The sequence below is a fragment of the Leptosomus discolor genome, chromosome 1, assembly GCF_034619465.1.
Source record: "Leptosomus discolor isolate bLepDis1 chromosome 1, bLepDis1.hap2, whole genome shotgun sequence".
Classification (NCBI taxonomy): Eukaryota; Metazoa; Chordata; class Aves; order Leptosomiformes; family Leptosomidae; genus Leptosomus; species Leptosomus discolor.
Genome location: NC_141391.1, coordinates 19,389,732 through 19,415,503, shown reverse-complemented (window position 1 = coordinate 19,415,503; position 25,772 = coordinate 19,389,732). Strand labels below are relative to the sequence as shown.

The window sequence follows — 25,772 nt, the reverse complement described above, 5'->3', positions numbered from 1 at the left end:
ACAGGGTGTGAATTGGAACAACACTACGCTATGTTTTAATGTTCTGTGGGGAACTGCTGAATATGGTGCTCGGTGCAATGCAAACGCTGCATTTCACATCCCAGAATGTATCGATGTCACTTCAGAAGTAGTTGTTGCTATACTGGGGACTAATGGGTTGAGAAAAGTTTTGATATGTTTAGATTTTCTTTAATAGGTGATTGTAATTACGGTTGCTGTAATTTGTATTGTAATAAGCTGTAGTAGGTGCACAGTAGTGAAACCTGTGTTAATGGTAGACTGTACCTCCTTGAACCTTGTTTGTGTATTGGATATTAGCCTAATTAAGGAATGACGATCCACAATGAGCACTACAGCTCAGTCAGACTGTGCTCACTTTTTACTTTGGAGGCAAGAGGTGACTGCACCACCACTCCAAGGAAACCAGTTGAGCCATGACCACGGTCACAGGGTGGATTGTGGCCCATTGCCCTGACCTGGCCAACCGGTGCCTGCCAAAGGCCTGGTAACCATCAGACCTTCAGGGGAGCAGACAAAGCGCCCGGTGGTGGTAGGAACTGACCATGGGTCAGGCTTGACTCAGGTATAAATGGGGCCCCACTGGAGCACTGGTCAGAGCTGCTTCAGTCCTCCTCGGAGCAGAGGCTCTGCAGTTGGGGGCTCTCCCTGGGGTCCGGGACTCTGCCCAGGGTCAAGGCACTGCCTGAGGAAACTCCCCAAGGCCGAGCGCCCTCACCCGCCATCTTGGGTGAATGATTTCTGCTGGATCTATCTTTGAGCCCTTGCCCTTTTGGGTGAGTGATTATAGCTTCTGGGTACCTTTCATGGGTGAACAAGTGGGCACTTTGGATTGTTTTCCTAACAGGCCTGTTTGAGTAATTTAGAAATTTTTAAGACAGCTGTGTAGTAATATATTCCCAACTGACATCTGAACCTTATTTTTGTCTGTCAGAGTGCTATCTAACTTTAGTTGGAATAAATCTTCATTTTTGGAGTAGTTGCTGACTCTGTTTTGTGAGTGCCTCTGCCTGGCATCCACGTTTGCGGTTTGCTCAGGTCTGTAGGGGTGTTCTGAGTGACTGTTCTGCTTGTTGTGTGGGTGCCTCTGTGACGCTTCCCCATGGTGAATCCATATTGGCTACTTCTGATGACTTTCTTCATGTGCCTGGAAATGGTTTCCAGGATTAGCTGTTCCACCACCTGCCCAGGGATCAAGGTGAGGCTGACCAGCCTGTAGTTCCTTGGCTCCTCCTCCTTGCCCTTCTTGAACATAGGAGTGAACACTTTCTTCTGGTCTTCAGGCAATTCTCCCAACTGCCATGATCATTCAAAGATTTTTGAGAGTGGCCTCTCAATGACATCAACTAGCTCCCTTGACACTCATGGGTGCATCCCACCAGGGTCCATGGACTTATGTATGTCTGGTTTGCTTAAATATTCCTTGACCTGATCCTCTTCCACCAAGGGTACATCTTCCTTGCTCTAAACTTCCCCCTAGTCCCTGGTGTTTTGAATTTCCAAAGGCTGGTCTTGGTAGTAAAGACTGAGGCAACAAAGCTTTTTCCATGTCCTGTGTCACCGGTTCTCCTGCCCCATTCAGCAGCAGGCCTACATTTTCCCTAGTCTTCCTTTTTCCACTTATGTACTTTCAGAAGCCCTTCATCTTGTCTTTGACATCTCTTGCCAGATTCAACTCCATGTGGAATTTTGGCTTTCCTAGCGATGTCTCTGCATGCTCAGATAGTGTCTCCGTATTCCTTGCAGGTTACCTGTGCCTGCTTCCACTGTCAGTATACTTCCTTTTTATGTCTGAGTTTTTCCAGGAATTCCTTGTTCATCTATGTTCACACTAGGCCTCCTGGCATTTTTGCTTGACTCCCTGTTCATTGGGATAGACTGCTCTTGAGCTTGGAGGAAGCCATTCTTGAATCTGAAATAGTGACTATAGGCAGCCCCTAAAATCAGTGCTGAGAAAAACACCTCTTGAGAAAATTAATCTGCACTGTTTTAGGTATTTAACTTTAGTGTGAGATTAATCAAGCTTTAGAAATATCTGTTTATTTACATTGACCATGAGAGGAAGGCAAAGGTGACTCATCTATTGCTAAAGGTACACACATGTATTGGGCCAGATGAATCGCATTTTCTGTGCCCCATCTAATACTTAATCCAACTGATGTGATCTTACTTATCATGATACAGCTTTCCATTTGAAAACTCTCTTACTGACACTTCAATTTCAAGGTTGTAATTTATAGGTATTTCCTTCCGTTTGCTGCATAGCTTTTCTTTCTCCTACCACTGTTCTAATATTGAAAGCAAATGGAAAAGGTCCATAGTTTACTGCAATATTAATGACAGGTTTTTTTAAATTTTGCTTTCCTTTTCACTTCTGTCTGATAGACTCCCCTAGAATGACTTTTGCCCATACAAAATCCTTTACTTTGGCAACCCATGGCTAGAGTGGCCAGTTTGCTATAGTTTGGCATCCTTACTTTTTATGAGAAAGGGTTCTGTGGCTTATGCACCAAGGATTGAAGAGTACTCTTCATCTGGCCTTGTCCTTTGACCTGTCTGGCTCCCACAGCACTATCAGGAATTACAAACCCTTGTAGCAAATCACAACAGGAACACACAGCTTGACAAACTGATCATAAAGTAAGAACAAGCGATATAAGAAACAGAAAAGGAAAATAACTTGCTGTATTGCAGAAGAAACCAAAATAAAGCAAAAAATATTTTTAGCTCTATTATAAAAGAATAATTGTTCAGCAAAAGGAAGACTGGTGCTGATATGTAGAAGGTTACAGAATTTAGAATCTTCTGAGAAGCTAGTGGGAACAAGATACCATATAGAAAACATACCCTTTTCTCAACCACAATGAAACTTGTAAACTGGCTTATAATTGAGCTCTCCAAGCTGAGGTGAATAATCATGTTTTTCAAGATTCGTTTCTTTGTTTGTAGTGTTAAGTATTAAAAAATCAATCAGGTAGAAAAAATACAATATCAGATAAAAGAAAAGTTTATTTCAAAACTGAATATATACCTGTAAACACACGCATTCTAAAAAGGGACATGTGAAAGGAAGAGCTCATGCGAATATACTGACCTACCTAACTCTCTATTCCCTTCTAACTTTCTCTACTCCTTTACTCAGCTTTGGGCAGGGATATGTATTTCCTCTAGTTAGATTTCTTTCATTTCTATCCTTCTCTAATGTAAGAAGCAGTTGTATTTTATAAGAAGAATTAGTCTAAAGTCTCAAATAAGCCAAGATGGCAATATGGTAAGTGTTGAACTAGCTAAAAGCCATTTTTTTTTAACACATGATCAGGCCATTAAGTCTGTCTATCTGTAAAATACAGGTCATTATCTTCCACCATATCCTGTACAAAAGCTATGGACTTTCGCTGAACTAATACATATTGATCTTCACAAAACTAAATTGTTGTATGTAAACAGGACAAGAGGAACCACCAATGGCCTACAATGACAGAGTATAGATGAGGAAAAATATGCACACATGCCAACAGAGGACATTCTTACAATGGAGGAGAAGAAAAGACTGTCCCCAAATTTTGCAAAATCTTATCTGTGAGGATATTACTATATGGTGACTTTAACCTTAAAATGATATTAAGATTGCAACCTTCTAGTTACGTTTAACAAAGCAAGAAATTCTTCTCTCTGCCACTGAAATGTTTACCGTTTAGCTTTTTAAATATCTGCTTTTTATTTCAGATTATCAAGTCTCATGTTCTGTTTCATTCTCATGAAGAATCCCATCTCCATAGTCATTAATGAAAGCTCTTGCTGTGAGTTTGTGCAGCACCTAGAAAGAAAGCAAAACTGATGATAAAAGAGTAGCAACTTTTTTTTTTATTTCTTCCTTTTATTTATGAGGTCCAGCTTCACGCAATTAGCTTCCATATTAACACAGAATTCTGTTTTCTAAGGAAGGGTCAAGCTAATTTTCCATTTGAAAAGCAACTAAGGTACATTTTTGTTTAATTTCGTTTCAGCAAATGAAAAAATACCCAGGTCTGCTTGTTGCGCACATTCTCTCTAGAGTCAAGGGTGAGGGAAAAAAAGCAAGCATGCAAACCAACAGAAAAAATCCACCAGGCCGTTAATCCCGACTTGAAACAGCTAATTAAAAGAGGTAGGAAGAATGTCCCTTCTGGATGTACACATTTTTCTCCAGTGACTGTAATCAGAGCCTGGACAACTACCTCTGATTTAAACAATACCTATATAGGTGAAGTTAGGTAAATTAATTCTGTCCATAAAAATACAGAATTTAAGGGAAAAGTAAAGTGAGTCTAGAGCGTTCAACTTTAAAAAATCATTAGGTCTACCACAATCAAGTAATTTTTGACCTGAGGGGTTATACACAGAAAAGGGAAATACTGACCAGTCTTTCATAGAAAAGACCAATTTTGGTCTCTTCAATACAAAAAAGCTGAGAAAAAGAAGGAGCTTTGTGGGGACAATGTGGTGAAGTCCAGCTGTATTCCAGTTCCAATCGCCAAAATATTCCCACCGTCTCATTTTTGGAAGAATAATATAGTTGCCAAAGAGAGCCACTTCTGAAGAAAACCTCTTAAACTAATAGTTATTTTTTGAGCTAAGGTAAATCAGCAAAAGAAACAGGTAGGAATTCTCAGAGTTCATCTAAAGCATCAGGAATTAATAATTTGTTTTTAATTTTGATCCTGTTTTTTATAATTTTGCCATTTTAGTTTACACTTTTCAAAACTTCTTTTTTTTAACTGTACCTGGAATTTGTAGTACGGGTATTTTTGTAAAAGCAAAAACTCATTATGGCAAACAGACACATTGCTTCTGCTTGCCAATATTATTTGCCTGTGGAAGGGCATGTCCCTGGAAACTGTCCTTATGGAAACCAACACAACCATGTCCATGGAAACCAAACTATGATAGAAGCTTTCGAAGAAGATTGCACTAAATAGGGAACAAAATAATTTCTATCTGAAAACAAATCAGCTTCTCTTAGTGGGGAAGGGGTGACAGTCATATCAGAATTATTACTAAAGGTTACTATTCTTTCAGTTTTTCGAGTGTAGACACCTGTTAGATTTAATAAATTGTTCTTTTTAGCTTGTTTCCCTTTTCAAGATGGGTGCTGTGCTTTCCTCTGCATAAAGACTCCTCACTTAATTGTTACTGAAGCAGAGGAAAGGCCAGTAACACTTTACTGTCTCTTTTTCCATACATCTCTAGAGATGACAAACTAGAGATGAGATGAACCACACAGGAACAATTTACAACATGAAAGAGAATGCTGCAGCAGCTTCTTCACAGAGGTCTCCTGAAGAACAGCCAACCCAAAGATAAAACCCAAACAGGCTGCCAAAATAAGAAGCAGCACTTCCTATTCTGAGAAGCTTAAGTTTTGTGTTAGAAAGCACAGAGAAAGGTGACACTTCTATGGAAAACAGTTTTCCTTTAAAAGTCTGAAAACTGAAGGTCTGTGTTAAAATACTAGAAGCAAAAATAACAGTGCAAGAGCTGTTTAAAACAGGGGTTTCAAGTCCTTCAAAAGAGCATGAAGCAGCACATAGTTGTTTAAAGCAGCTTGTCTCACTATGGCATGTACAAATAAAGTTGGCCAAGCTCACTGTTCCTGTTGTCTTCTGTAGTTTAGTAGTTGACTCCATGGTCTGTAGCTCTTGGCCATTTATTTCTGCTCTTAAGGTGGCCTAAAAGTAAAAAAAATGCTGTTTCCTTCTCTCTTGGGCTGTGTTACCTGCACACATGCATGCTGTTCTGTCTCCTGAATATAACTCAAATCAGTAAGTCTTTGCATGTCTAGGTTTATAAATATTTCTCCTTACAACAAGAGGACATTCACAAGTAGAGGAATTCTGTATTTATCAAAGCACAATGATAGGAACATTAAATTAGACAAGGTTTGCCTCCCTACTTCTTAGAGGGAAGACTAATAACAGCAATTAAATAGTAACTTGATTACATTTAGCAATGAAAAAGAAGCTATGCTGCATCAAGGACGTATAATACAATATATGTGCTTTGTGATTGTTTTACATGTGAATTTCCATCCAGTAGTGCATATGTATTCCAGTCTTTATCCGACTACAGTGAGGGATGAATGCACAGAGAAGAAGCCTTTCATTGTTAAATAAAGACTGCATTTGAGCAGGAGCCTGCATTGGCTCTGGTGCACCTGTATTAAACTGTTGTCATTTAATAGAAACTGAACTGCATCCTGGAGAAAATATTCTAGACACTTGGCTCTGTATCTGTGTGAAGAAGCAGAACAAATTATCTCTGTTTGTTAGTAGGCTTTCAAATGAAAACTTAATATCTCAATAGAAAATAACGTATTTCCCATGTGAATGGAACTAATTTATTTTTGTAACAACTTAGACAAGCCACATACTATTACCTGCAAAAATGAGTCTAATGTTTGGAGGTAATAAGGAGAATCACTCAGCCATTATTGTCCTGGCTTCTGAAATAATGGTACTTCTTTTCAGTGAAAGCTGAAATTTGAGAGTAAAATTTCTATTCATCAGGGTTGCCAAACAGTCTAGGGAATATGGCCTGTTACACTTAGCACCATCTTCTACATGTGAACTTTGAGATATGCGAACAGTTCTGCACATCTCCATGGCTTGCTCTGGATAGTTCTGCATATATCACTCAAATGACAGCCAGAATAGTAAGAGGAGAAATCTATGCTTTCATCCATTCCCCCAGGAAAAAATATGCCAGATACTAGCCTTGCTGTAACGTGTTCTCTACTGTCACTGTTCCAGGAGGGACCAGATTCAAGGCACAGGATAGCGCTGTAGACACATAACTACACAAAGATGATCAGGGGGCTGGAGCACCTCCCCTATGAGGGCAGGCTGAGAGTTCGGGTTGTTCAGCCTTCAGAGAAGGCTCCGGAGAGACTTTAGAGCGGCCTCCCTGTACCTAAAGGAGGCCTGCAGGAAAGGTGGGGAGGGACTCTTGATCAGGGAGTGCAGTGATAGGATGAAGGGTAACAGCTTCAAACTGAAAGAGGGGAGATTTAGATCAGATATTAGGAAGAAATTCTTCACTGTGAGGGTGGTGAGACACTGGAGCAGGTTGCCCAGAGAAGCTGTGGCTGCCCCCTCCCTGGCAGTGTTCAAGGCCAGGCTGGATGGGGCTTTGAGCAACCTGGTCTGGTGGAAGGTGTCCCTGCCCATGGCAGGGGGGTTGGAACCAGACGGTCTTTGAGGTTCCTCCCAACCAAAACCATTCTATGCTTCCAAGATACTGAAGATATTCGGTATCAGATATTGATATATCAGACAATGATCATGTACCGAATATATTCAAGATCTATAATGTACCTTTGCCTCCCAGTTATACTTTGATTTTGGGTCAAAGTATTCAAATGCTCCAGCAGCATGTTGGGACAAAGATTTCAGCATGTGTTGATTTGCTGTGGAACTAATAACAACAAAAAAAAATTCTTTATGTAATTATTGAATTAAATTGGTAATCTGATACTGTTTCTAAACTATCTGGACAGCATGGATATAACCAATATGATAAAACTTATTAGCCTGAGAACAGCAGGCTCTGCTCAGCAACAGCAGAGTTGTTGTCACCTTCTGACTACTGTGAAGCTATTTCATTGTTTTATATACAAATGAGAGCTTTACAGAGGATTAAAGGAGAACAGTTAAGCAGACGAGAATTCTTTTGGGTGAGAAGCACCACAGTATGTCTCGAATCTTTGTCAGAGAGATTCATTCCTCAACAGGACCATTCTACTGTCTTAGTTACCTAGTTGAATCCTCACCAAAGCCCTTCAAGGCAAAATTAAATAGTACAATTGTAGCTACGCTAAGAATGCATAACATCTTGAGTTTAAAGTTTACTGATATTTTAAAAGTCTTTTTCTAGTTTTTGCTGCCTTGCACAACTCCGTAAAGTACAAATCTTCCACTGTTTAAAAATACTTTTTTTCATTTACCTGCAGAAAATTATCACAGATAAAACAGGTGTAGTATTCTCTATTAATTCAGCCTTCTAGAAAACACTGTCTTTGTCTACATAAGTGTGAACTTCTCTTTTACATCTCTTCGCTATTATTATTTTACCAGTGTAACACATTAAATACAGAGCCTGCCTACTGAAAGCAAATTGCTGCACATTAACGTTAGTAGTCTAGAGGAACCATTATTAAAAGCTATGCCCTCTCAGCCTACCAGCACTGTGGTAATCCATTGCCAGGCCTAATTCCATCATATCAACAACCAATAATCAATGAATGTAAATATGCTGAACACCAACATAACAGATACGTAAGTATGTTGAAAATGGTGTCAGCTTGCTGCTAATGGACACATACCATCTGTTCTTTACTGTGTGTTGATGTAAATTCAATTATAGTCACAACGTACAATTACTCTGGAAGAGCACTGCGATGTCTGGTACTTGGCCTGAAGGGTGTGCTCGCCCAGTGCTGGGAGAGGGCCCACAGCTGTGAAATGTGGGGAATGTTGTGAGAGCTATGGTGAAGTTGTTATTTAAAAAAACCAGTCCTACAAGAACATGACCTTCACCACTGGTCTTTATTTTGATGTATACTTGCCAGCCCTCCCAGGATATGGTAAGAACCTAACACTTTCCCATTTATGCCTCACAATATGAAATTTGCAACTGTAACCCAGTTTTTTAAAAAAGTTCTTTCAGTCATGTACGTATCTTTCCAGTTTGTTGTTACTGAAAACGATCAAACGACATTACAGTGAATTCCAGCGAGGTTTTGCCTGTTCTGATCATTGAGAAGTCCGGTGCCTACTTTGTCTAAGTAATTACCTTACAAAACAAATGAAAATTAAATAATAAAATTATACAACTATTAACATTACATTGAAATTGCACTAATAAAATGAGACTATACCAAAATATGAAATGTAAAGTTATAAAATATTAATTCTTGCATTTTCCACTTATATTCTTAAATAGTAAAGTTGTTACAAAGAGGAAAGATATGAATAGGTAAGACTACCTGGACATGGAAGTAACATTATTGTTGGCATCTGACCTTTGAAATTCCTTACATATTTTCCATTCTGTTATTAAAGGTATGCAAACATTTCTACATTTAATTTAAACATACATGTATATTTAAGTCAGTACATCTGATAGTTCTCAGCTTATTAACGTCTCACTTCAAGTAAATTACCAGTGATTTTAAACAAAATACAATTGCTAGCTAACTTTGTACTTACCAATAGCTTATGTAAATAATGTTGTATTGCTACCGAAATATAGGATCAATAACTCTCTAAGACCAGTTTGCAGGTTTTAGAAAGCAAGGCATTCTTTACTGCAGCGCTGGGCGCACACGTCAATTATTTCACAAAGGTAAGTGCACTTTTTGGTTACATCCTTTCTAGACCTTTCTCATTATACATTCATTATCTTTCCCTGAAAAGGCAGTGTTATTCTAATGATTTCCCAGAAATGTTTTACATAGGTTCCTTCCCCCTTGTGCATGCTCTATCAAGCAGAATTAAATGGGTTGGTGGTCTTTCGAGGGTCTCTAGTGATTGTCTGTAGTCTTCCTCAGGACATCCTCTAGTTGAATCCTCCTTCTCGAGCACAAGACAGGTCCCCTTTTCTGATGCAACCTCTTGTTTGTTCTGCAACCCTTAACAACCAGTCATGTAGATGTTTGCTAGGCACCTCCGTGGCATCCCCTTAACATCTGGCATGTGTAGATAGCTTTGTCTCCTTGATGTCTCCTTGATATCTGGTATGTATAGATAGCTTTGCACTCAGCTTTTAGGGAGCTCCTGCTGTTCATGCAGCTTCCCTACATTTCTCTTCCACCAGCAGTCTATGCAGAGTTTCAAGACCCAAAGTTTCACATAGTTTCACAACCCCCAATTCAAATGTTAGCAAACCTAAAAGATTCATACAAAAGTAGAAAAAATCACTTCATCGCTATGTTGGACATTATCTTTCACAATCTGGAAGCTCATACTCTTATTCTGAATGTGTCCATTTGATATAAGAAGAATGCTATAGCATTCTTGAGAAGGAAATAGCACACTTAAGTAACATAAGCTCCTCCATAAATCAGTGTTTCCCAATGTTGCGGTAGCAGACTGAAAAGTAATGTATTACAATTCTAGTTTGAATTTAATTTATTTTTTCCTAAAATAACATACAACGTATAATTTAATTTTTATTTCATTATACATTACTCCTGGTTTCCAAACATAAATGATTAATTACTGAATTTTATTTGCTCCTGCTCTCCTATAATTACTATTAAAGATGGAGCTTAAGGTCCACCTAAACCTGTATCTTCCCTGGCTTAGGGAAAAGGCACAGGCAAAATAGTTAAGAAAAATGCTAAATTCTATTCTTACATTATTTTCAGAGCTTTCAGTAACCAGTGGTCTGGTAACTTCTTGAACTGGAGTTTTCATTCAGACTATTGCATCTGAAAGCTATTTATAGCTCTACCTTTTAATTTGCTTAACCCACTTTCTGAATTGAATTACAGTTTAGCCTCAATATCAAGCACAACGAGAAGTTCTGCTATTTATTATGCATGAAAAGGACTGTTTGGTTTTTGTTTTAAATCTGCTGACTGACCATTTTACTGTGTGTCCTGCTATCCTTAAGAGGTGAGAAACAGCACGTAACCATCCCTATTCCCCTTCTCCTCTGTTTATCCTGGAAAAGAGATTACTGTGTAAGGATTCAACAGAGGCTAAAAAAAATCAGGACAGGTCTTCCATATATGTGGTCGTCTTTGTTTCCTGTCTCTCTAGCTCTTCTCTTTGAGATGGAGTGATCAGAAGTGCCTACAGTACTCAAGATGCCACAGCGATACAGATTTATACAGCTACCTAAGTGTTTACATTTTTGACTGCTACTGAACACTGGGCTACCATTTAAAAAGGACTATTCAGGATGGCTCCGGCATCTCTTTTCTGGATGAAGCCCAACATTGTACAGGTAGAGTTAATGTTGTTTTCCCCTTCGTGTTACTCTGCATTGATCATCATTTGTATCTTACCATCCCATTTTCAAGACACACATATATTGGTATCTTACACATCATGTATCAAGGAGCTTTAGTTACAGATGAGAAGCCTACTTCCGACACTGACAAGATTCGGTACTAACCAAAACCTAGGTACCTAAGTAGTCTACCTTTGATCTTTTTCCTTTTCACTGAAAGTCCTTTGGTGTAAGTGCTGCCTTCACTTACAAATTACAGATTTCCAGAAGGAAGTAAATAATTTCCTCTCTTTCGGCTGTGAGCAGGCAATGAGAGGTATGAAACTCCAAAAGATAAATTTAGGAGGAAACGCTGAAAAATATCCTAACACCAATAGCTACTCAACTTCAAAATAACAACTTGAGCAATCACTTAAAACCAAACTGGAATTAATATTCAGATGTGGCTGTGCTTGTTACTAGGGAAAATAGACTTCAAATAGTCTAAATTACAGAAAAATATTAGAAGTTGGCCTAAAGAAAAAGCAAAAAAGAGGAAAAGTTGTTTTTCAATGATAAGCTTCCCATAAAGAAGCATTCTTTAGAATACAACCAAACTGATTTAATTACTGAAATAGACTCCTTCAGTGATGCCGAATAATTTATGTCCATTGAACAAGAAGAAAATTATCTGTGAACAAAGATTCATATTAAAGGCATTAAAATACTAAGCATGTAGCAACCACATGGAAATACAATTTTAAGTTTTATAACCAGAGTATCAGAGTAGAAGTATGCCATACTGCTACACTTCCTGGTGGCAGTTCAGGGTATTATGCTGGTTTGATAATAACAATGTGCATAAAATTAAGCCATGGCAAGAAGGTAAAAGGTGGCTCTCAGGTAAAAAGGAAATAGAGAAACTCACTTGTGCCCAATTTGACTACATTCACTCTTGGTCTGAAACAAAATAGTTCCAAAATATGTAAAGCAATCTGCTTTGCTTGGGGTGGAGCTGAACCTGCCATAGAATTTGAGCAATCTAATAAAATAATAATTTCACTGGACAGCTGCTCTCCTTCAAATGCTGTTTCAAACTCTGGTTGGAATACAAGCATGTAATCCTATAGAGAGAGAAACAAAATCATCAGAGCAGTGGATAAATAGTACTGCATTAGAAGTGTATCCAAGCATCTTCATTTTTCTTATTATGGAATGAGAGCAGAATACAGCCATATTTTAAAGTTACAGAAAATATATGTTCCTTACTCTTAATGCCTGAAAAGTGCAACTTCCCTGTCCTTTACCTATATCCTAGGTCTCACATGAAAAATGGAAAAAGGAATTATGTGGTTTCATGTTCTTTTCTGACTCACTCTTCTGCAAACACTCTTCTACAAGTTAAAAAAAAAATAAAAAATCACAGATATCATGTTTTACAATCATCACTGCCACCATCAGTTTATGAGGAGTACTAGAATTAAAAAAATATGTAAACCAGAAGTGCATACTGTCCTTGCTATGAACAGAGATCTGTAAAAAACCAAGGCTTTCAAAAGTGGAACAATGAAATGCTTGAAGAAGTGAAATTGTTTCCAATAGGGAAGGAAAGGTTTGCATTTGGAAACACAAATAGGAATCTCTTTCTTTGGGGAGTATCAGTATTATTCCAGTCATCAGAAATAAATCCCTAAACTAATACATTTAAACCAAGCAACTCTGATTAAAAGGAAGAAAAATAAAAGACATCATTGTCAGAAAGAAAACAGTCTTATCTGTCATTTTACTTATTTTAATCAATTTCAACATTGGATTGACAGGCAGGTAACACCAAAACTTTACATTTCACCTCTGCAGTATTTTATCTTATTTAAGAAAAAAAAAAACCCAAAACCAAAAAGGAGCTGAAAATAACTAAAAGTACCAAGGACTTCAGAAAAAATGTGGGAGAATGAAACAGCTTCTAACAACCCGGAATCACATATTTCAAGGTACACTCTTCAGTTTTAAATGTATTTCTCAGGCAAGGAGTTACTGTGGGTGAAAGTAAAAGGCTTTGAACTGATCCTTCTTTTCCTACCTAACCTTTTATTAATGTTTTTCAGTGGTGACAATGAGCTCTTCCATGACAGAGGCACAGCTGGATTCTGTTTCTGGGTGCTCCAGAGTACCAGAAGTGCTAGCTATGTCTTTTTAACTTACTAGTGAAAAGGAAGATTCAAATGCCTTTGAGAATAATCAATGCAGCAGTAATAACTACAACAGAATGCAAAATCTTCTAGGAAGGCCAAGCGCCTTAAAACAAATCACTGACAGATTCTATAAATATTTGTAAGTTGTGAATACAGCCCTACAAATGTAATGGTTTAAAATTTTATATTTTTTAAATTAGTATTAGTATAGAGATTGCATGACTGAAGCTACTTATTTCCAGCCTCAGCCATGACTTATTTGTTCACTTGCACTTCTGCAAATGCAACATCTGTATCAAACATTGTAGTCACATTTCTGTGAAATACAAACAGCAACACAACAGTTAGAAAAAAAGTGTTTTAAGAGAAATGATTGGATACTGTGTTGAAACATTTACAAGGCAAAGGAGAAAACAAAAGCAACAAGATTCTATGCAACTGAAAACTCATTTCTGGAGAATACTCAGCTTAATAAAATAGATCAAATCGATCACTGGCCATGGTATGAAATTGTTCTTCATCTTTTACCCATCAAAACTAAGCTGTTCCTGTTTATTATGTTTTAGCATATTCAGTATTACCTCATGAACAGTACAAGTTATGCAGTACCTCACTCATTTTGTTTGGGATGCTTCTCTACCCATATTTGAGGTAGGCAGACGTGAGAAATCCACTTATCTAGAACAAAACCGCTAATGTCCAAGGAGCTGCTCTCCATAGTCTTAATTACAGCCTTGTTTTCTAGAAGAAAGACAGGCAGTTAAATATTTATTTAATAACAATACAGTGAATATTATTTACTTTGTGAGGACAGGGAGTAATGACAGCAGATTTAATAGGGGTATTCCCAAAGCTTTTTGTGAAAAAGGTTATAGAAATTTTACAAGGTACAGTTTCTATTTACATACCACATTCTTTAAAATATCATTAACTTTCCTGCATGTATTTTTAGATAAGAAGACAACCAAAACAGAAAGGCTTCAAGCAGAACAGAAATTTTCATCTGAAAGGAGGATCAAGCTGTTTGCAGAATGAACAGTGCAGAAAGCCAGACAGATCTGGCACAAGCTTTTTCTAGGACAAAAGTTCCATTTTAAATACACAGAACTGCCAAGGCAGAGGCATAGTTACAGTGAAATTAATTTACCTTTATTTTAAGTTTATGAGTCCAACTACATATGCGTTCAATATTAAATGGCATCTCAATAGACATATCCATGGAAAATCCACTAAATAAAAAGAAGAAAAAACCCAAATAGCACTCCAGGGAAGATGATGTTTAATCTTCATGCCATGACATCTCCATGAAAAGGAGCAATGTTTCCTGTCCTTTTTTTAACTCTTTGGATGAAAGTGGAGAATACAGAACTAGTTAGACAAGTTTCGGTCCCTAGGATACCCAAAGAATAAACGCGCTGATTCACTACGGGTATTCATCGTTTAAAATGTTAGAAGGGATCAAGAGGTCATTTGACCTGATCTCCTCCATAACACATTACATAACATTTTAGCCAATTATCTTCTCATTTAACCTAAAGTTTTATTGTCTAAAGCAAAGCTTCATAACAGACACCAAAACTGGATTTTAGAGAAGGTGAGTTCATAGTTTTCCCTGGCTAACTGTTCCAAACCTCACTGCTAAAACCGCATGTCTTTTTTTCTTACTCAGCTTTAATTTCCAGTCTTTACTTCTTACTTTATTTCTGTAACGACATGAAGAAGCAATTTGATAGGTGCAACCATGCAATACAAGATACATAAAAGACACAAGGTACCATATGATGTCATGGAATCACCTCCCAGTTTGCAGACAGAGGTCAATGTGTGTGTCCTCGAGGTTGTTTTTGTTGTTGTTGTTGTGTTTTGGATCTTTTATGTTTTGGTTAGCTTTTTATTTTTTTAAGGTGTTTAGATTGGCATTTTGCCAATTCCAGTCAGTCTTGCTTGACAAAGTAAGATGATCTTCACTACTTTTTGGTTTGTATATTTTGGGACTGTATTAGCTATTTTTGCCATAGTATCACAATGGTTGTTCATTCCAGGTTGTTGACTCACTGGGTGGGTAATAAACCCTGGGTTAGTGATAGTCACTGTATCCCAGAATACAATCTCCCAGGGTGTAGATGTGTAGAGCTGCAATCATTTCATCTACACATAGCCTTTCGTTTGTCAGTCTCACAGCATTTTTGTTACATGGGCCTATTTTAATAAAAGAGTCCACCTGAAAGATAAATACCTGTTTTGTGCAAGCCATAGTACATATTTAAAGAAACAATTATTGTTTTCAACGATGGTCAAATGTATGGTCCAAATAAGTTCTAGTAAAAAGGAGTTTCCCAACAAAGACATGATTCAGCAAAGAATCTGTAATTCAACAACTGCAAAATTTTCAAGTAGGTACTAAACCATAATATTCAACATACTGGTGCATCCTGCTCCATTAGATAAGCTCCATCACCCTGTCTGATAGCTTTCTGATATTCCCTATGTGCTTATTTATTTTCTTTAAACTATGAAAGATTGTTCCAAAATAAGTCATTTAATCTCTACAGACAGAAAACATAACCAATATTCTCTTAAATGACATGACTACCTTGAAATCCAGTCAAGTGCTAACAATATAGGACATGACGGAAACCAACATTAGTGTTGCATTCATTAATAATTAAGTGCTTTCAGATCTTGAGATTGAAGGACCTACATCAAAGGCAAAGTACAAATACATTTTACCTCTCCAATGATGTATTTTCCACTGATAAAAGCTTCAAATCCACAAACAGCAGCTTTATCATCCAAAGGAAAGACATATTTAGCTTCAATTGGTTTACTGTTTTGATTGGTGTAGGTCAGAAACATTACTACCTGAAATTAATATTTTTTATGTAACTGTAATGATTAAAATGTGATTAAAACATCAACACTTCAAGTGTAACAGCATAACTGCTTGCACCGCAAAATGTCAGTAGGCATGCCACAACTGGAACTTCTATTTATACCTTAGAAACGAAGGTATAACATTCATCAGTGCTTGACAAATAGATATTTCTAGAAACGTGCAAGGAGCCATAGAACTTTTAATCTCTAAATCATTAATTGAATCTCTTCCAGAAAAGTAAAACATGACCTTCTAAAGGTTATTTGATATACTGGCAGAGCTGGAGCTGTCAAGCTATTACCTACAAAAGAAGCCATCACTGCAGCATGTCTGTAATAGTTTCAAGCCAGTAAGGACTAAAGAAGAAGGAAGAGTAAACCTCCACAAAAATTGTTCTGTTTTTATGATATACTAAAGGGATGTTTGGAAAAGCATGTTACTTCTATATGTAAAGGATCCATCTTCTAATGACAGAATTTCTGTCTCTCAGGTGGCAGATCTGACTTTCTTCTCACATCCGCTCTTCTGTTTACTTCAGCAAAATTCTAGCAATTCCTCATTCCCCTTTGCTGCCATTCTTATTGTCCCTTGTCATATGATCATTTCTGGTTTGTGTCCTGTACCTCAGCCTTATAGACTGTTTTCTGCTTTGATGGACTGGGTCATAGAACACACGCCACTGGATAGTAACACATTCCACAGGAAACCAGACCAAAACCCAAACCAAACGTAACACCACCCCCCACAACAACCCCTTATGAGAACAACAGTTGTTCAAAGGAATTAAACCAAACAGATGACTGTTGTGTCAGAACAGTTTAAGCAAAGACTCATCTGTAGGCAATTCTTTCAAACTCTTTTCTTTCCTGTTTTCCCCTGCTCGCTTTCTAAGGCTTTAGCAACAACATAGAAAAAACCCATTGTTTATGAAGCTACTTTGGCACTGAAAACCCCTGAATAGAGACTCTTGTGCAGAGACACACGTGTGACAGAACTCAGTGAATCCACAGATTTAGCATAATCAAGACTGCTCCAGGCAGGATGTAGTTGAAGGGGGAGGAGACTGTGGAATTATGTCACAGGATTGGAAAAGATTTGTGACTTGACAGAATGTGTTCTTAGGGCACATGTACTAAAAAACAAGCTGGGACTTATTTTAACCTGCTTGGCTAACTTTTATTAACTAATTTTCAGGATAGAATAGCAAGTTCTTCTGCATTGATTGATATTTTACTTGTGACAGCTAATTTAGGTTGTCTAACCAAAGTCAGAAAGAAAACACAAAAGACATTTCCAAAAACCTTTAATCATCCTAGGTATTTATGTATTTATATATAAATATATATATATATATATATATATATATTTTTTTTTTTTTTTTTTAATTTATAGGGCTACCAAGACTGTCAGCGGGCTGGAGCACCTCCCCTGTGAGGACACGCTGAGAGAGCTGGGCTTGTTCAGCCTGGAAAAGAGAAGGCTCTGGGGAGACCTTAGAGTGGCCTTCGAGTCCCTGAAGGGGGCCTGCAGGAAAGGTGGGGAGGGACTTTTTATCAAGGAGTGTAGTGATAGGATGAGGGGTAACAGTTGGAAGCTGGGAGAGGGCAGGTTTAGACTAGGTATAAGGAAGAAGTTCTTCACCCTGAGGGTGGTGAGATGCTGGAACAGGTTGCCCAGAGAAGCTGTGGCTGCCCCCTCCCTGGCAGTGCTCAAGCCCAGGCTGGATGGGGCTTTGAGCAACCTGGTCTGGTGGGAGGTGTTCCTGCCCATGGCAGGGGGTTGGAACTAAGTGATCTTTGAGGTCCCTTCCAACCCAAACCATTCTATGATTCTACAATTTTCCACTGGTTTGTAATTCAGCTGGCACACAGATCACCAAGAAGATCTCATAAAGGCAACAGAACGCATACACTACTGCAGAAAGTTTCTGTACAACGGTGACTTGATTATGCATAGGTAGAAAACAGACCTAAATATAAAGCCAAGCCTTCCACTGACCAAAGGGCTTTTGGCATTTGTTTGACTGTACATCTCTAAGAATAAAACCTGTTTTCACTCAGTTTCAGGACTTTCCTTCATTTAGCGATCAAATTGCCTTTTTTTTTGGCAATTAACTAAACACTAAATAGCATTTTGACTAAAACACTGTTTAACAAACGGATTAATTTTTCAGAGCTGAGTTATGGAAATAAACATTTTGGACAATATATAAATATATAGGACATTTAGGACAATATATAAATATTTATACTTAAATATTTAGGACAATAAATAGCATACACCACTTGTGCTACAAAGCCTATTATCCTTGCCTTGATATAAACACCTTCCAGACAGAGAGGATTTCCCAATCTGTCCTGAAGACCAGTTTCTACAGGATTCAAAAGATTTGCATTTGGTAACGCAGAGCCTAAATAAAGAGTTTATGAAAGATTAAAAAGACATTTTTTGAAATATACATTCAGGATTAGTTTCAATCATCCTTCCTAATCAAGAGTCCATGTTTATTTGTGCAATTCAGAACACAGAAGTAATAGTTTCTGTATGAATACTTGTGTTGTACTGCTGAGCTGTAGGCTGTCTGTCTAAGGGACTATGAGTTCGTGACAGTTCTTTAAGGTCTTACAAGGTCTTTGTTTAGAACCTTTCATCTGAATTCTTTAAAGACCATAAGACCATCTGATGATTTACGCAAAAGTGCTTCCTTTGCGCCTCTTGAAACACACTGTGACAGGAGGAGTTGCAACTGCTCTTGGTAGTTATGCCTACAGGAAATCTGTTAAACAGATGCTACACAGATGCCACATGGTAATCACTAATTCAGCAACATCTGCAAATAAACTACAAATTATTTTCTACTATGTTATCTTCATACAACTACTCTGAAAAGGGTTCTTGTTTGATCTTCAGCAAGGCAAAACTTAACAATGTATGTAATTTCAACCTCATAGGTTTTTTTACACAACAAATTCATCATCCTGGTAGAAACAAAGAAAGTATTTTACAATAAAAACAAAGCTGTAGATAATATCTAAAAAAAAGCAAATTGATTAAGAGATGAACATAAATGACAATTTTTGAAAAATAATAGAATCTGACAGCTTTTATTTTCACTTTCCTAATCTCTGTATCAGTCCCACCTGGATCTCTTATCTTCTTATTTTGTATGCTCCACACTCCTTATATTTCCTCTTCTCCATAAAGCACAATCATTCCTCAAAATAACCAAGAATAAAAAAGTAAAAAGTGGTGGATATCTAGACAGCAACTGTATCCGTTAGTGTGCCACTATAACTATCATCCGTGCCTTAGAGTACCAGCCTATAAGGACAGGGATTTGTATCAGCTGGATTCATTTACAAAGCAATGAATCTTCTATGGTAGTGATTCATTATTCCATACAAAACAGAATATTGCTTCCAAGTAACAAGTTAAATATCACAGACCAGATATTTATATGACGAATCAGTTATAATGAAATACAATATTTACATCTTTCTTCTAGGTATTATTTTCTTACAAGAGTTCTTTACAAAGAGCAGCTTAGAGGCTTTGAAGTTTTATATGCACTTTACAGGCTGCAATGACGGACAAAAGTGATTTTATGCACCTCTGTCTAGTGATTTAGTGTCTGAATTGAAATGCAGGTTACACTCATTCTATTATCTATCAGTGGTATAATAAACCCAAAACTTGGTGCCTTTTCAAATGCCCAATACTGCAGGATCAGTACCTCAACGTCTGAAGAGATGTCCGCCATTTTATGGACTCCACGCACACTGTTATAACCTGATGGCGCATTATTTAATGAACAAACTTGTTCATACAAATCTAAGCAGGATCCAAGGTGCCACATCACAAAGTGCCGGGAGCTGGGTTCTATCCATCCATCCATTTCACTGGGTGAAGGACACTTCATACTGGTGCTATATCTAAAGAAATATCATATATATTTTATTAGAATTTATATTAATGTAAACATCGTAGGAGGTTAAGGATACACAAGTACTTCTGAACAGATGGACAGGAATAAACTTTATAAGTAAATTACCTTAAAAGTATTAATATTATATCAACTTAATTTGAAAAGCAAAAGAATACACAAAGGATAAAGTAAAGAGATATTGTAATTTTTGAGACCTAACAGAATCACTGAAGTAAATGCCACTGCCCAGACGCCCCAGTCCGTTCTTTCCAGGCCATGATCTTCAGTAATCGCTTTCGGCATGAGGAGTCGTCTAGAGAAAAAAAGGTCACACAGTGAATGAAGTACAAAATACTTTTGCGTACAGCGTGTGGGCTAATACACATTGTGCAATTACGAGTCACAGAGGAGTCAAACAAAATACACTTTACAGAAACCATCCATAGACACTCAAGTAAAAAACAATTCTATTCATAAAAACATAAATCCCAAAGTCATATTAATCACCAAGACACTGATTACATAAGCAATAAAGTCTGTTAGCTTTCATTTAGCAGAAAACAACGCATTTACAGGATTCATTGGCAAATATTCAAAATAATTTTTTGGTTATTAGATAAGCAGTTCTACATTTCTAGCAGCTGCACTGTATATAATTTAAAAAAAAAGGATGAAATTTTTGTATCTAAGGAAAAGAAAGTATGAGTTTTAAAGGTGGAATGCTGAGGAATGGATACTTGGAAACTTTTCCAAGGTTTGATTTGCAAACCTATTAGTGTATAGATGCCATTCTTAGATCATTTATGAGACCTTTGATTTACTACTGATTGATGCCCACAAAAAACATTTCATGTATAAAGAATGTAAAAAGACACAATATTTAAGTAAGTTCAGCAGTTTTGTAACTTACAATTAAAATCTGCAGTATGAAGAAAACAGATGCTAGTATAACTTTTGAGGTATTTTAATTCTGATGGTGTTATATATCAGATACATTTTTAAAAACATCCTTAAATTTTCAGTGGCTGGTATTCACTGCATGCATGCTATGATGAGAATTTAAATATGTCAGGCTAGTAGAGGTTATATTATTTTAGCATTATTAACATGCTTGAGTGAATTCGTGGTATTCCGTCACAGATCTAGATACTGTGTTATTCCAGGAAATCATAATAATCTAAGAACATGCCAAATATTGTAGTAGTAGGGATATAATGTACAGAAGTGGAAGGAGGACATCATCAGTGCAATTCTTTCCCAAAACAGAATAAATTTTTGACACAGACATTGCTTTCCTGTTCTCTCCATTTTGTCATCTTATATCTGGATTTAAACCACACTCCTCACCACCATATCCAAATAGCTGCATCTAAGTCTAATCTACCTGGAAAGTAATTAAATTTATCATTACAAAAGATTGATTGATCTTCCAGAGGTCTGTAGAAGTATGTGGATGTTAATATAAACGTTAACAGTAAAAAATAGGTTAAATATAATGCAAAAGAACGTCATAAAAAAAATTTAAAAGTCAAAATATATTTAAGAATATAGTTAAGCCTGATTCAATGTCACAAAAAAGGGAATGTAAAGTTCTACCTAGAAAGAATTCCCATGAATTTGCACACAGATGATGCATGGAATAAGGACTGAATGTTTCCAAGACTGCTCAGAAATTCTGCTGATTCACTTATTCTGCCAACCCTATACACTTCTAAAATTCTCACTGGACAGTCACTGCAAGAAATCTGAAATCATCTTTGAGATGTCATGGCTTAGAAAATGCATTTAAGATCAATACACTGCTAAAACATAAAGTCTTATTCCAAATCTCAAAGTAACGTTCAACTTCTTTTTTTTTTTGGTTATCAATTCGGGTGGCAATTATAAAAGAAAAAAATATCATGCGAGAAGAATCACCAGAGATATTAAAAACTTCCTGACTAAGTACAAGACCTATTTAGACATTTAGGGAGAAATAGAAAACGTATTTTCATGCTTAAAGACATATAAAATTATCTTATTTGACATTTGGGGATCTAAGTTCAAAGATGCGACATAAAACCCCCCATATAAATCCATGCAGCTCAGAGTCTCTAAGTATATAAATTGCTGCCAGCAAATTCATCTTGTACTAAAAATTCTTTTACTGAGGATACTGACAGACCTCACTATCTTGGCTTAGCATCACAGCTCAGGCTATCTGGAGGTAATAACTCCCAATTAAGAAAGACTTCCCAATTAAGAAATACACTGAAAGAAGGAAAACTCAGGTTGCAACCCCACCTCGAGCAAGATTTATGCATTTTACATACAGTAATTACTGGACAGCACTGTCACCAAGATTCATGTCCTTCCCTTCTTGTGATTACACAAAACAGAACATTCAGATTCTTTCTTTACCTCTTCTTACCTTTATCCTTGCCAGCTGAATGCTCTACGGAGGTGTTTGCTAAAGGTCTTAATGGAGAACAGTGTGCTCCCCCACTGCCCTCTGCCTAAGCAGTCTGCTCTGTACGCATGTTTTGAATATGCTTCCTCAGATGACAGGCTCTGGACTAAGGACTGAGTTGCTTAAAGGTGTAAAGGTAGTGACATCCTATGAAATACCCAGAAGATAATTTTGGGATTCTAGGATTCCTAACTGTCACACAGTGAAGAACCTCTGGATTTATAAAGCAACTGGGAAGAGGACTTAAGGATCACAATTTTAGATTTAGATACTGAAAGTAGGTAGTATCCAGAAAGTAAAAGCATAAAGCCCCGTCTACAAATCAAACCTTTGTGCTTGGTTACCATTTTGATTTTGCTTATGAGGCAATTCTTACTTGTTAGAATCTGTCACTGAGGCCGCTATCCAGCTAGGGCAGTAGCACAAGGTAGCCATGTAATTTTCTCAGTTCATAAGAAGGACATCTAACTTTGAAAAGATTATAATGCTACACTTCACTAAGCCATGGGAAAGCTTTGTGAGACACAGTAATCTGATATCAGAAATGTCAAAACATTTTAATTATCAAAACATTTCCAAGGTTAAAGGCACTGTTAATGTTCGTTCTTTTAGAACAGTAAGGAGCCTCCTTCCCTTTACCTCTCCTCCCTTATAATTTGTAACTTACAGAAGACCGACTTCTGGATATCCTTTGCTGAAAGAAAGAGGTGAGGTATCTCTGGCAGAATCTACAGAATTTACATTAAAATCACAATACAAGGAGGAAATTGGAGTTTGCTCTATAGTTACAAGAGTGATGTAGCTGTCAGAGCTCTGATTGCCTCTCACCTCTCCAGAGGGCCTGGCTGCTCAGGCTCGAGGCCAGCTTTCACAGTGCAGCTGTGGAGCCTTGAAAAAGAGCTGTGAGAAGACTCAGCAGATTGCTGCCCCTCCTTTGCTCAAGAGATGTCTTTGAGCTCAGGCTCTTGCCCTTGATCTCTCAGCTGAGCTATGTTGCCGATATGCCTGAATCCAGCCTCCTACCTCCCTGGTTCTGACACAGATCCTGTGGACTCCAGTTCCGAGTTTGACTTGGACCTGCCAGACAAGCCATAATGGGGAGGTGATCTGGACTGAACCTGGCTACTATCACCGGTAGTCACTGTCACCTGCTCTGCTCTTCCTATCTGGGTACCGTGGGACTGGAGCCGCTGCCAGTGGTGTAACTGTCCTGACCTTGCTCACTTTCACCCCCAGCCCCGTCTGCCTGCCCTTACGGAGCAGCCAGCCCTTGCTTCTGGGCACAAGGGCTGCATCTGTGCGTGCACTCGGCACACCTTGTCAGCAATCCCCCTGGCAGGCTGAGAATCTCCTGGCTAATTTCTGCAAAGACAAGACAACAGACTGACTTGCAGCAGGGTAATTGAACTCCCCATTGACTGAACTCCTAGACAGCTTAAAAATGAAGGAACTGACAAAGTAACACAGGAGCTGAAGCGGAGCTATGGGGGAGATCCTTGGAGATTCCCCTAGGCAGGCCAGCTGTGCTTAGACTAACTGAAAGATGTTATCTGATTAAATGTGCTGACTAACTTCTTGCACAAACGACCCAGGCAGTCCAGGGAACTCCCCCAAGCAGTGTGAGCTGTAGATGTAGGAACAGACCAAGATGTACACAGACTGGTAATTTTAAATAGTCTCTAGAAACTGTTCCTGCATATGCAGGAAAAGGAAGAGTACACAGGCCTTCGTATATAGTTAAAATAGCTTACATATATTTTGTAAATTGTTTATGATAATCAATAGAAACTGATTACGCATATGCTGGAGTAGTTGCTAGGGTCAGCTGGATGATAATAACACTTCCGTGATTCTTGTTTGATCCAGCTGAAGACGCCATCACAACAATGATTACAATGGAAACTCCTGTCATCATCTGACAGCAACTGGTCTTGCTGTTCAAAACAATGAATTCCCCCCATAAGCGTTGCTCTATTCATAAGATTCCAATACTTTTTTTTTTTTTAAACTGACAGCCTGTGACTAGCTATGCAAAGTATCCTATCAATTTATCTAGTGAACATGTTCAAAACTGGTGCAGCACAGTGCAGATCAGAGCTTACCAATCTGGAAAAGTTACCTGACACAAGTCCTGTTTTCTAAATAATAGTTTTTTGGAAACTTTATACTCTATTTCAGTTTTGTGACATATAACTTGATAGAATTCCATCATCATCTCCTGTAGTGCCACCTTGCCAGCTTCCTCATCCAGTGCATTCTTTACTTGGAATAAAAATATCTTCTGCTTTTCTCACCTTTAAAATAAGAGATTAAATTGAAAGCTATTGCAAAATTGCAGAAAGAGCACTAAGTAATAAACACCTAAAATGGATCATTTAATTCCACACAGAAAGAAAATTTTAACTCTTGTTAAAGCAATATCCACAAAATATTTTCTTGCAGCTAGGATATGAAAACAGTGTCTAAAAGTTGGATATTATTCTGCCCTTATATGGGGCTACTTGCAAAGTACCTCAAGCAGAGCTAAGACACAGTAAAACAACCTCCCTGAAATAAAATGGAATATGAATCAAATTGAAAGATGTTTCTTAACATCTTGTGGATTCATATTGTCAGCTTTAATGCATTGATGAAATAACAGAAAGTAGAGGACGATAAATTTCTTACTAAATGTCTAAATGCACTAGTTCGTCCTAAAATATATAAAGCAGAGTAGAAGTCCTATTTATAAAATGCAACCTACAGATGACATGAAAGTAATGATTAATTTTAGACAGTTTGTCCAGACAGACAGGATATAGATTTGCTTGTATCTATATATTCCTTCTCAATGGGAGACTTTTCACAGAATATATTATTTTGTCTTCTCAAGGCAGGAAGAAAAAGGCAAAATTATTTTTAATTTAGATGAACCACAGGCAACAGCTAGTAAAATGCTGACATTAGAGGCTGCATAGCAATGCAGTTCAATATCGATCCAAGACTGTTCTTTGTCTCAGAAATGCCTTTGGGAAAAAAATGGAGAGTCAATCTAACTGAACAGCAACCTCCTTCTTAATTATTGTGTCTCAAAAATCCAGAGTTTTTTTTTCTTTCAATACAATTTCTATTTCTCTTGCAAATTAATTCTAAGTGGGAAGAGTTAGTGACAACAGTTTTATCATATTCTTACAGATCGATGCATTGAGATACAGAATCTTTTAGGACTATGGTTCAGCTCTTGCAAAAGCTACCAATGATTGGACATTATTTATCAAATATTTATCAAATTTCACCTATCTGAAATATGTTAGGAATCTTAGTATCCAAAGAATTGCACATCATAAAAAGCATTTACCA

At 37.5% G+C, this 25,772-nt stretch overlaps 1 protein-coding gene across 1 annotated transcript; it reads right to left on the bottom strand.

Moving 5' to 3' along the window:
* Positions 1–966: 966 nt before the first annotated feature.
* On the bottom strand, positions 967–24,312 carry PARP4 (poly(ADP-ribose) polymerase family member 4). Its single transcript, XM_086475121.1, is given in 20 exon segments — positions 967–1,200; positions 2,866–2,963; positions 3,757–3,835; positions 5,646–5,764; positions 6,122–6,287; positions 7,371–7,498; positions 9,986–10,145; positions 11,623–11,683; positions 11,917–12,116; positions 12,285–12,288; positions 13,799–13,926; positions 14,326–14,413; positions 15,886–16,046; positions 18,935–19,018; positions 19,020–19,037; positions 19,793–19,985; positions 20,200–20,242; positions 20,245–20,297; positions 21,581–21,718; positions 24,230–24,312. Coding segments are annotated over 20 exon segments (2,238 nt in total).
* Positions 24,313–25,772: the final 1,460 nt, after the last annotated feature.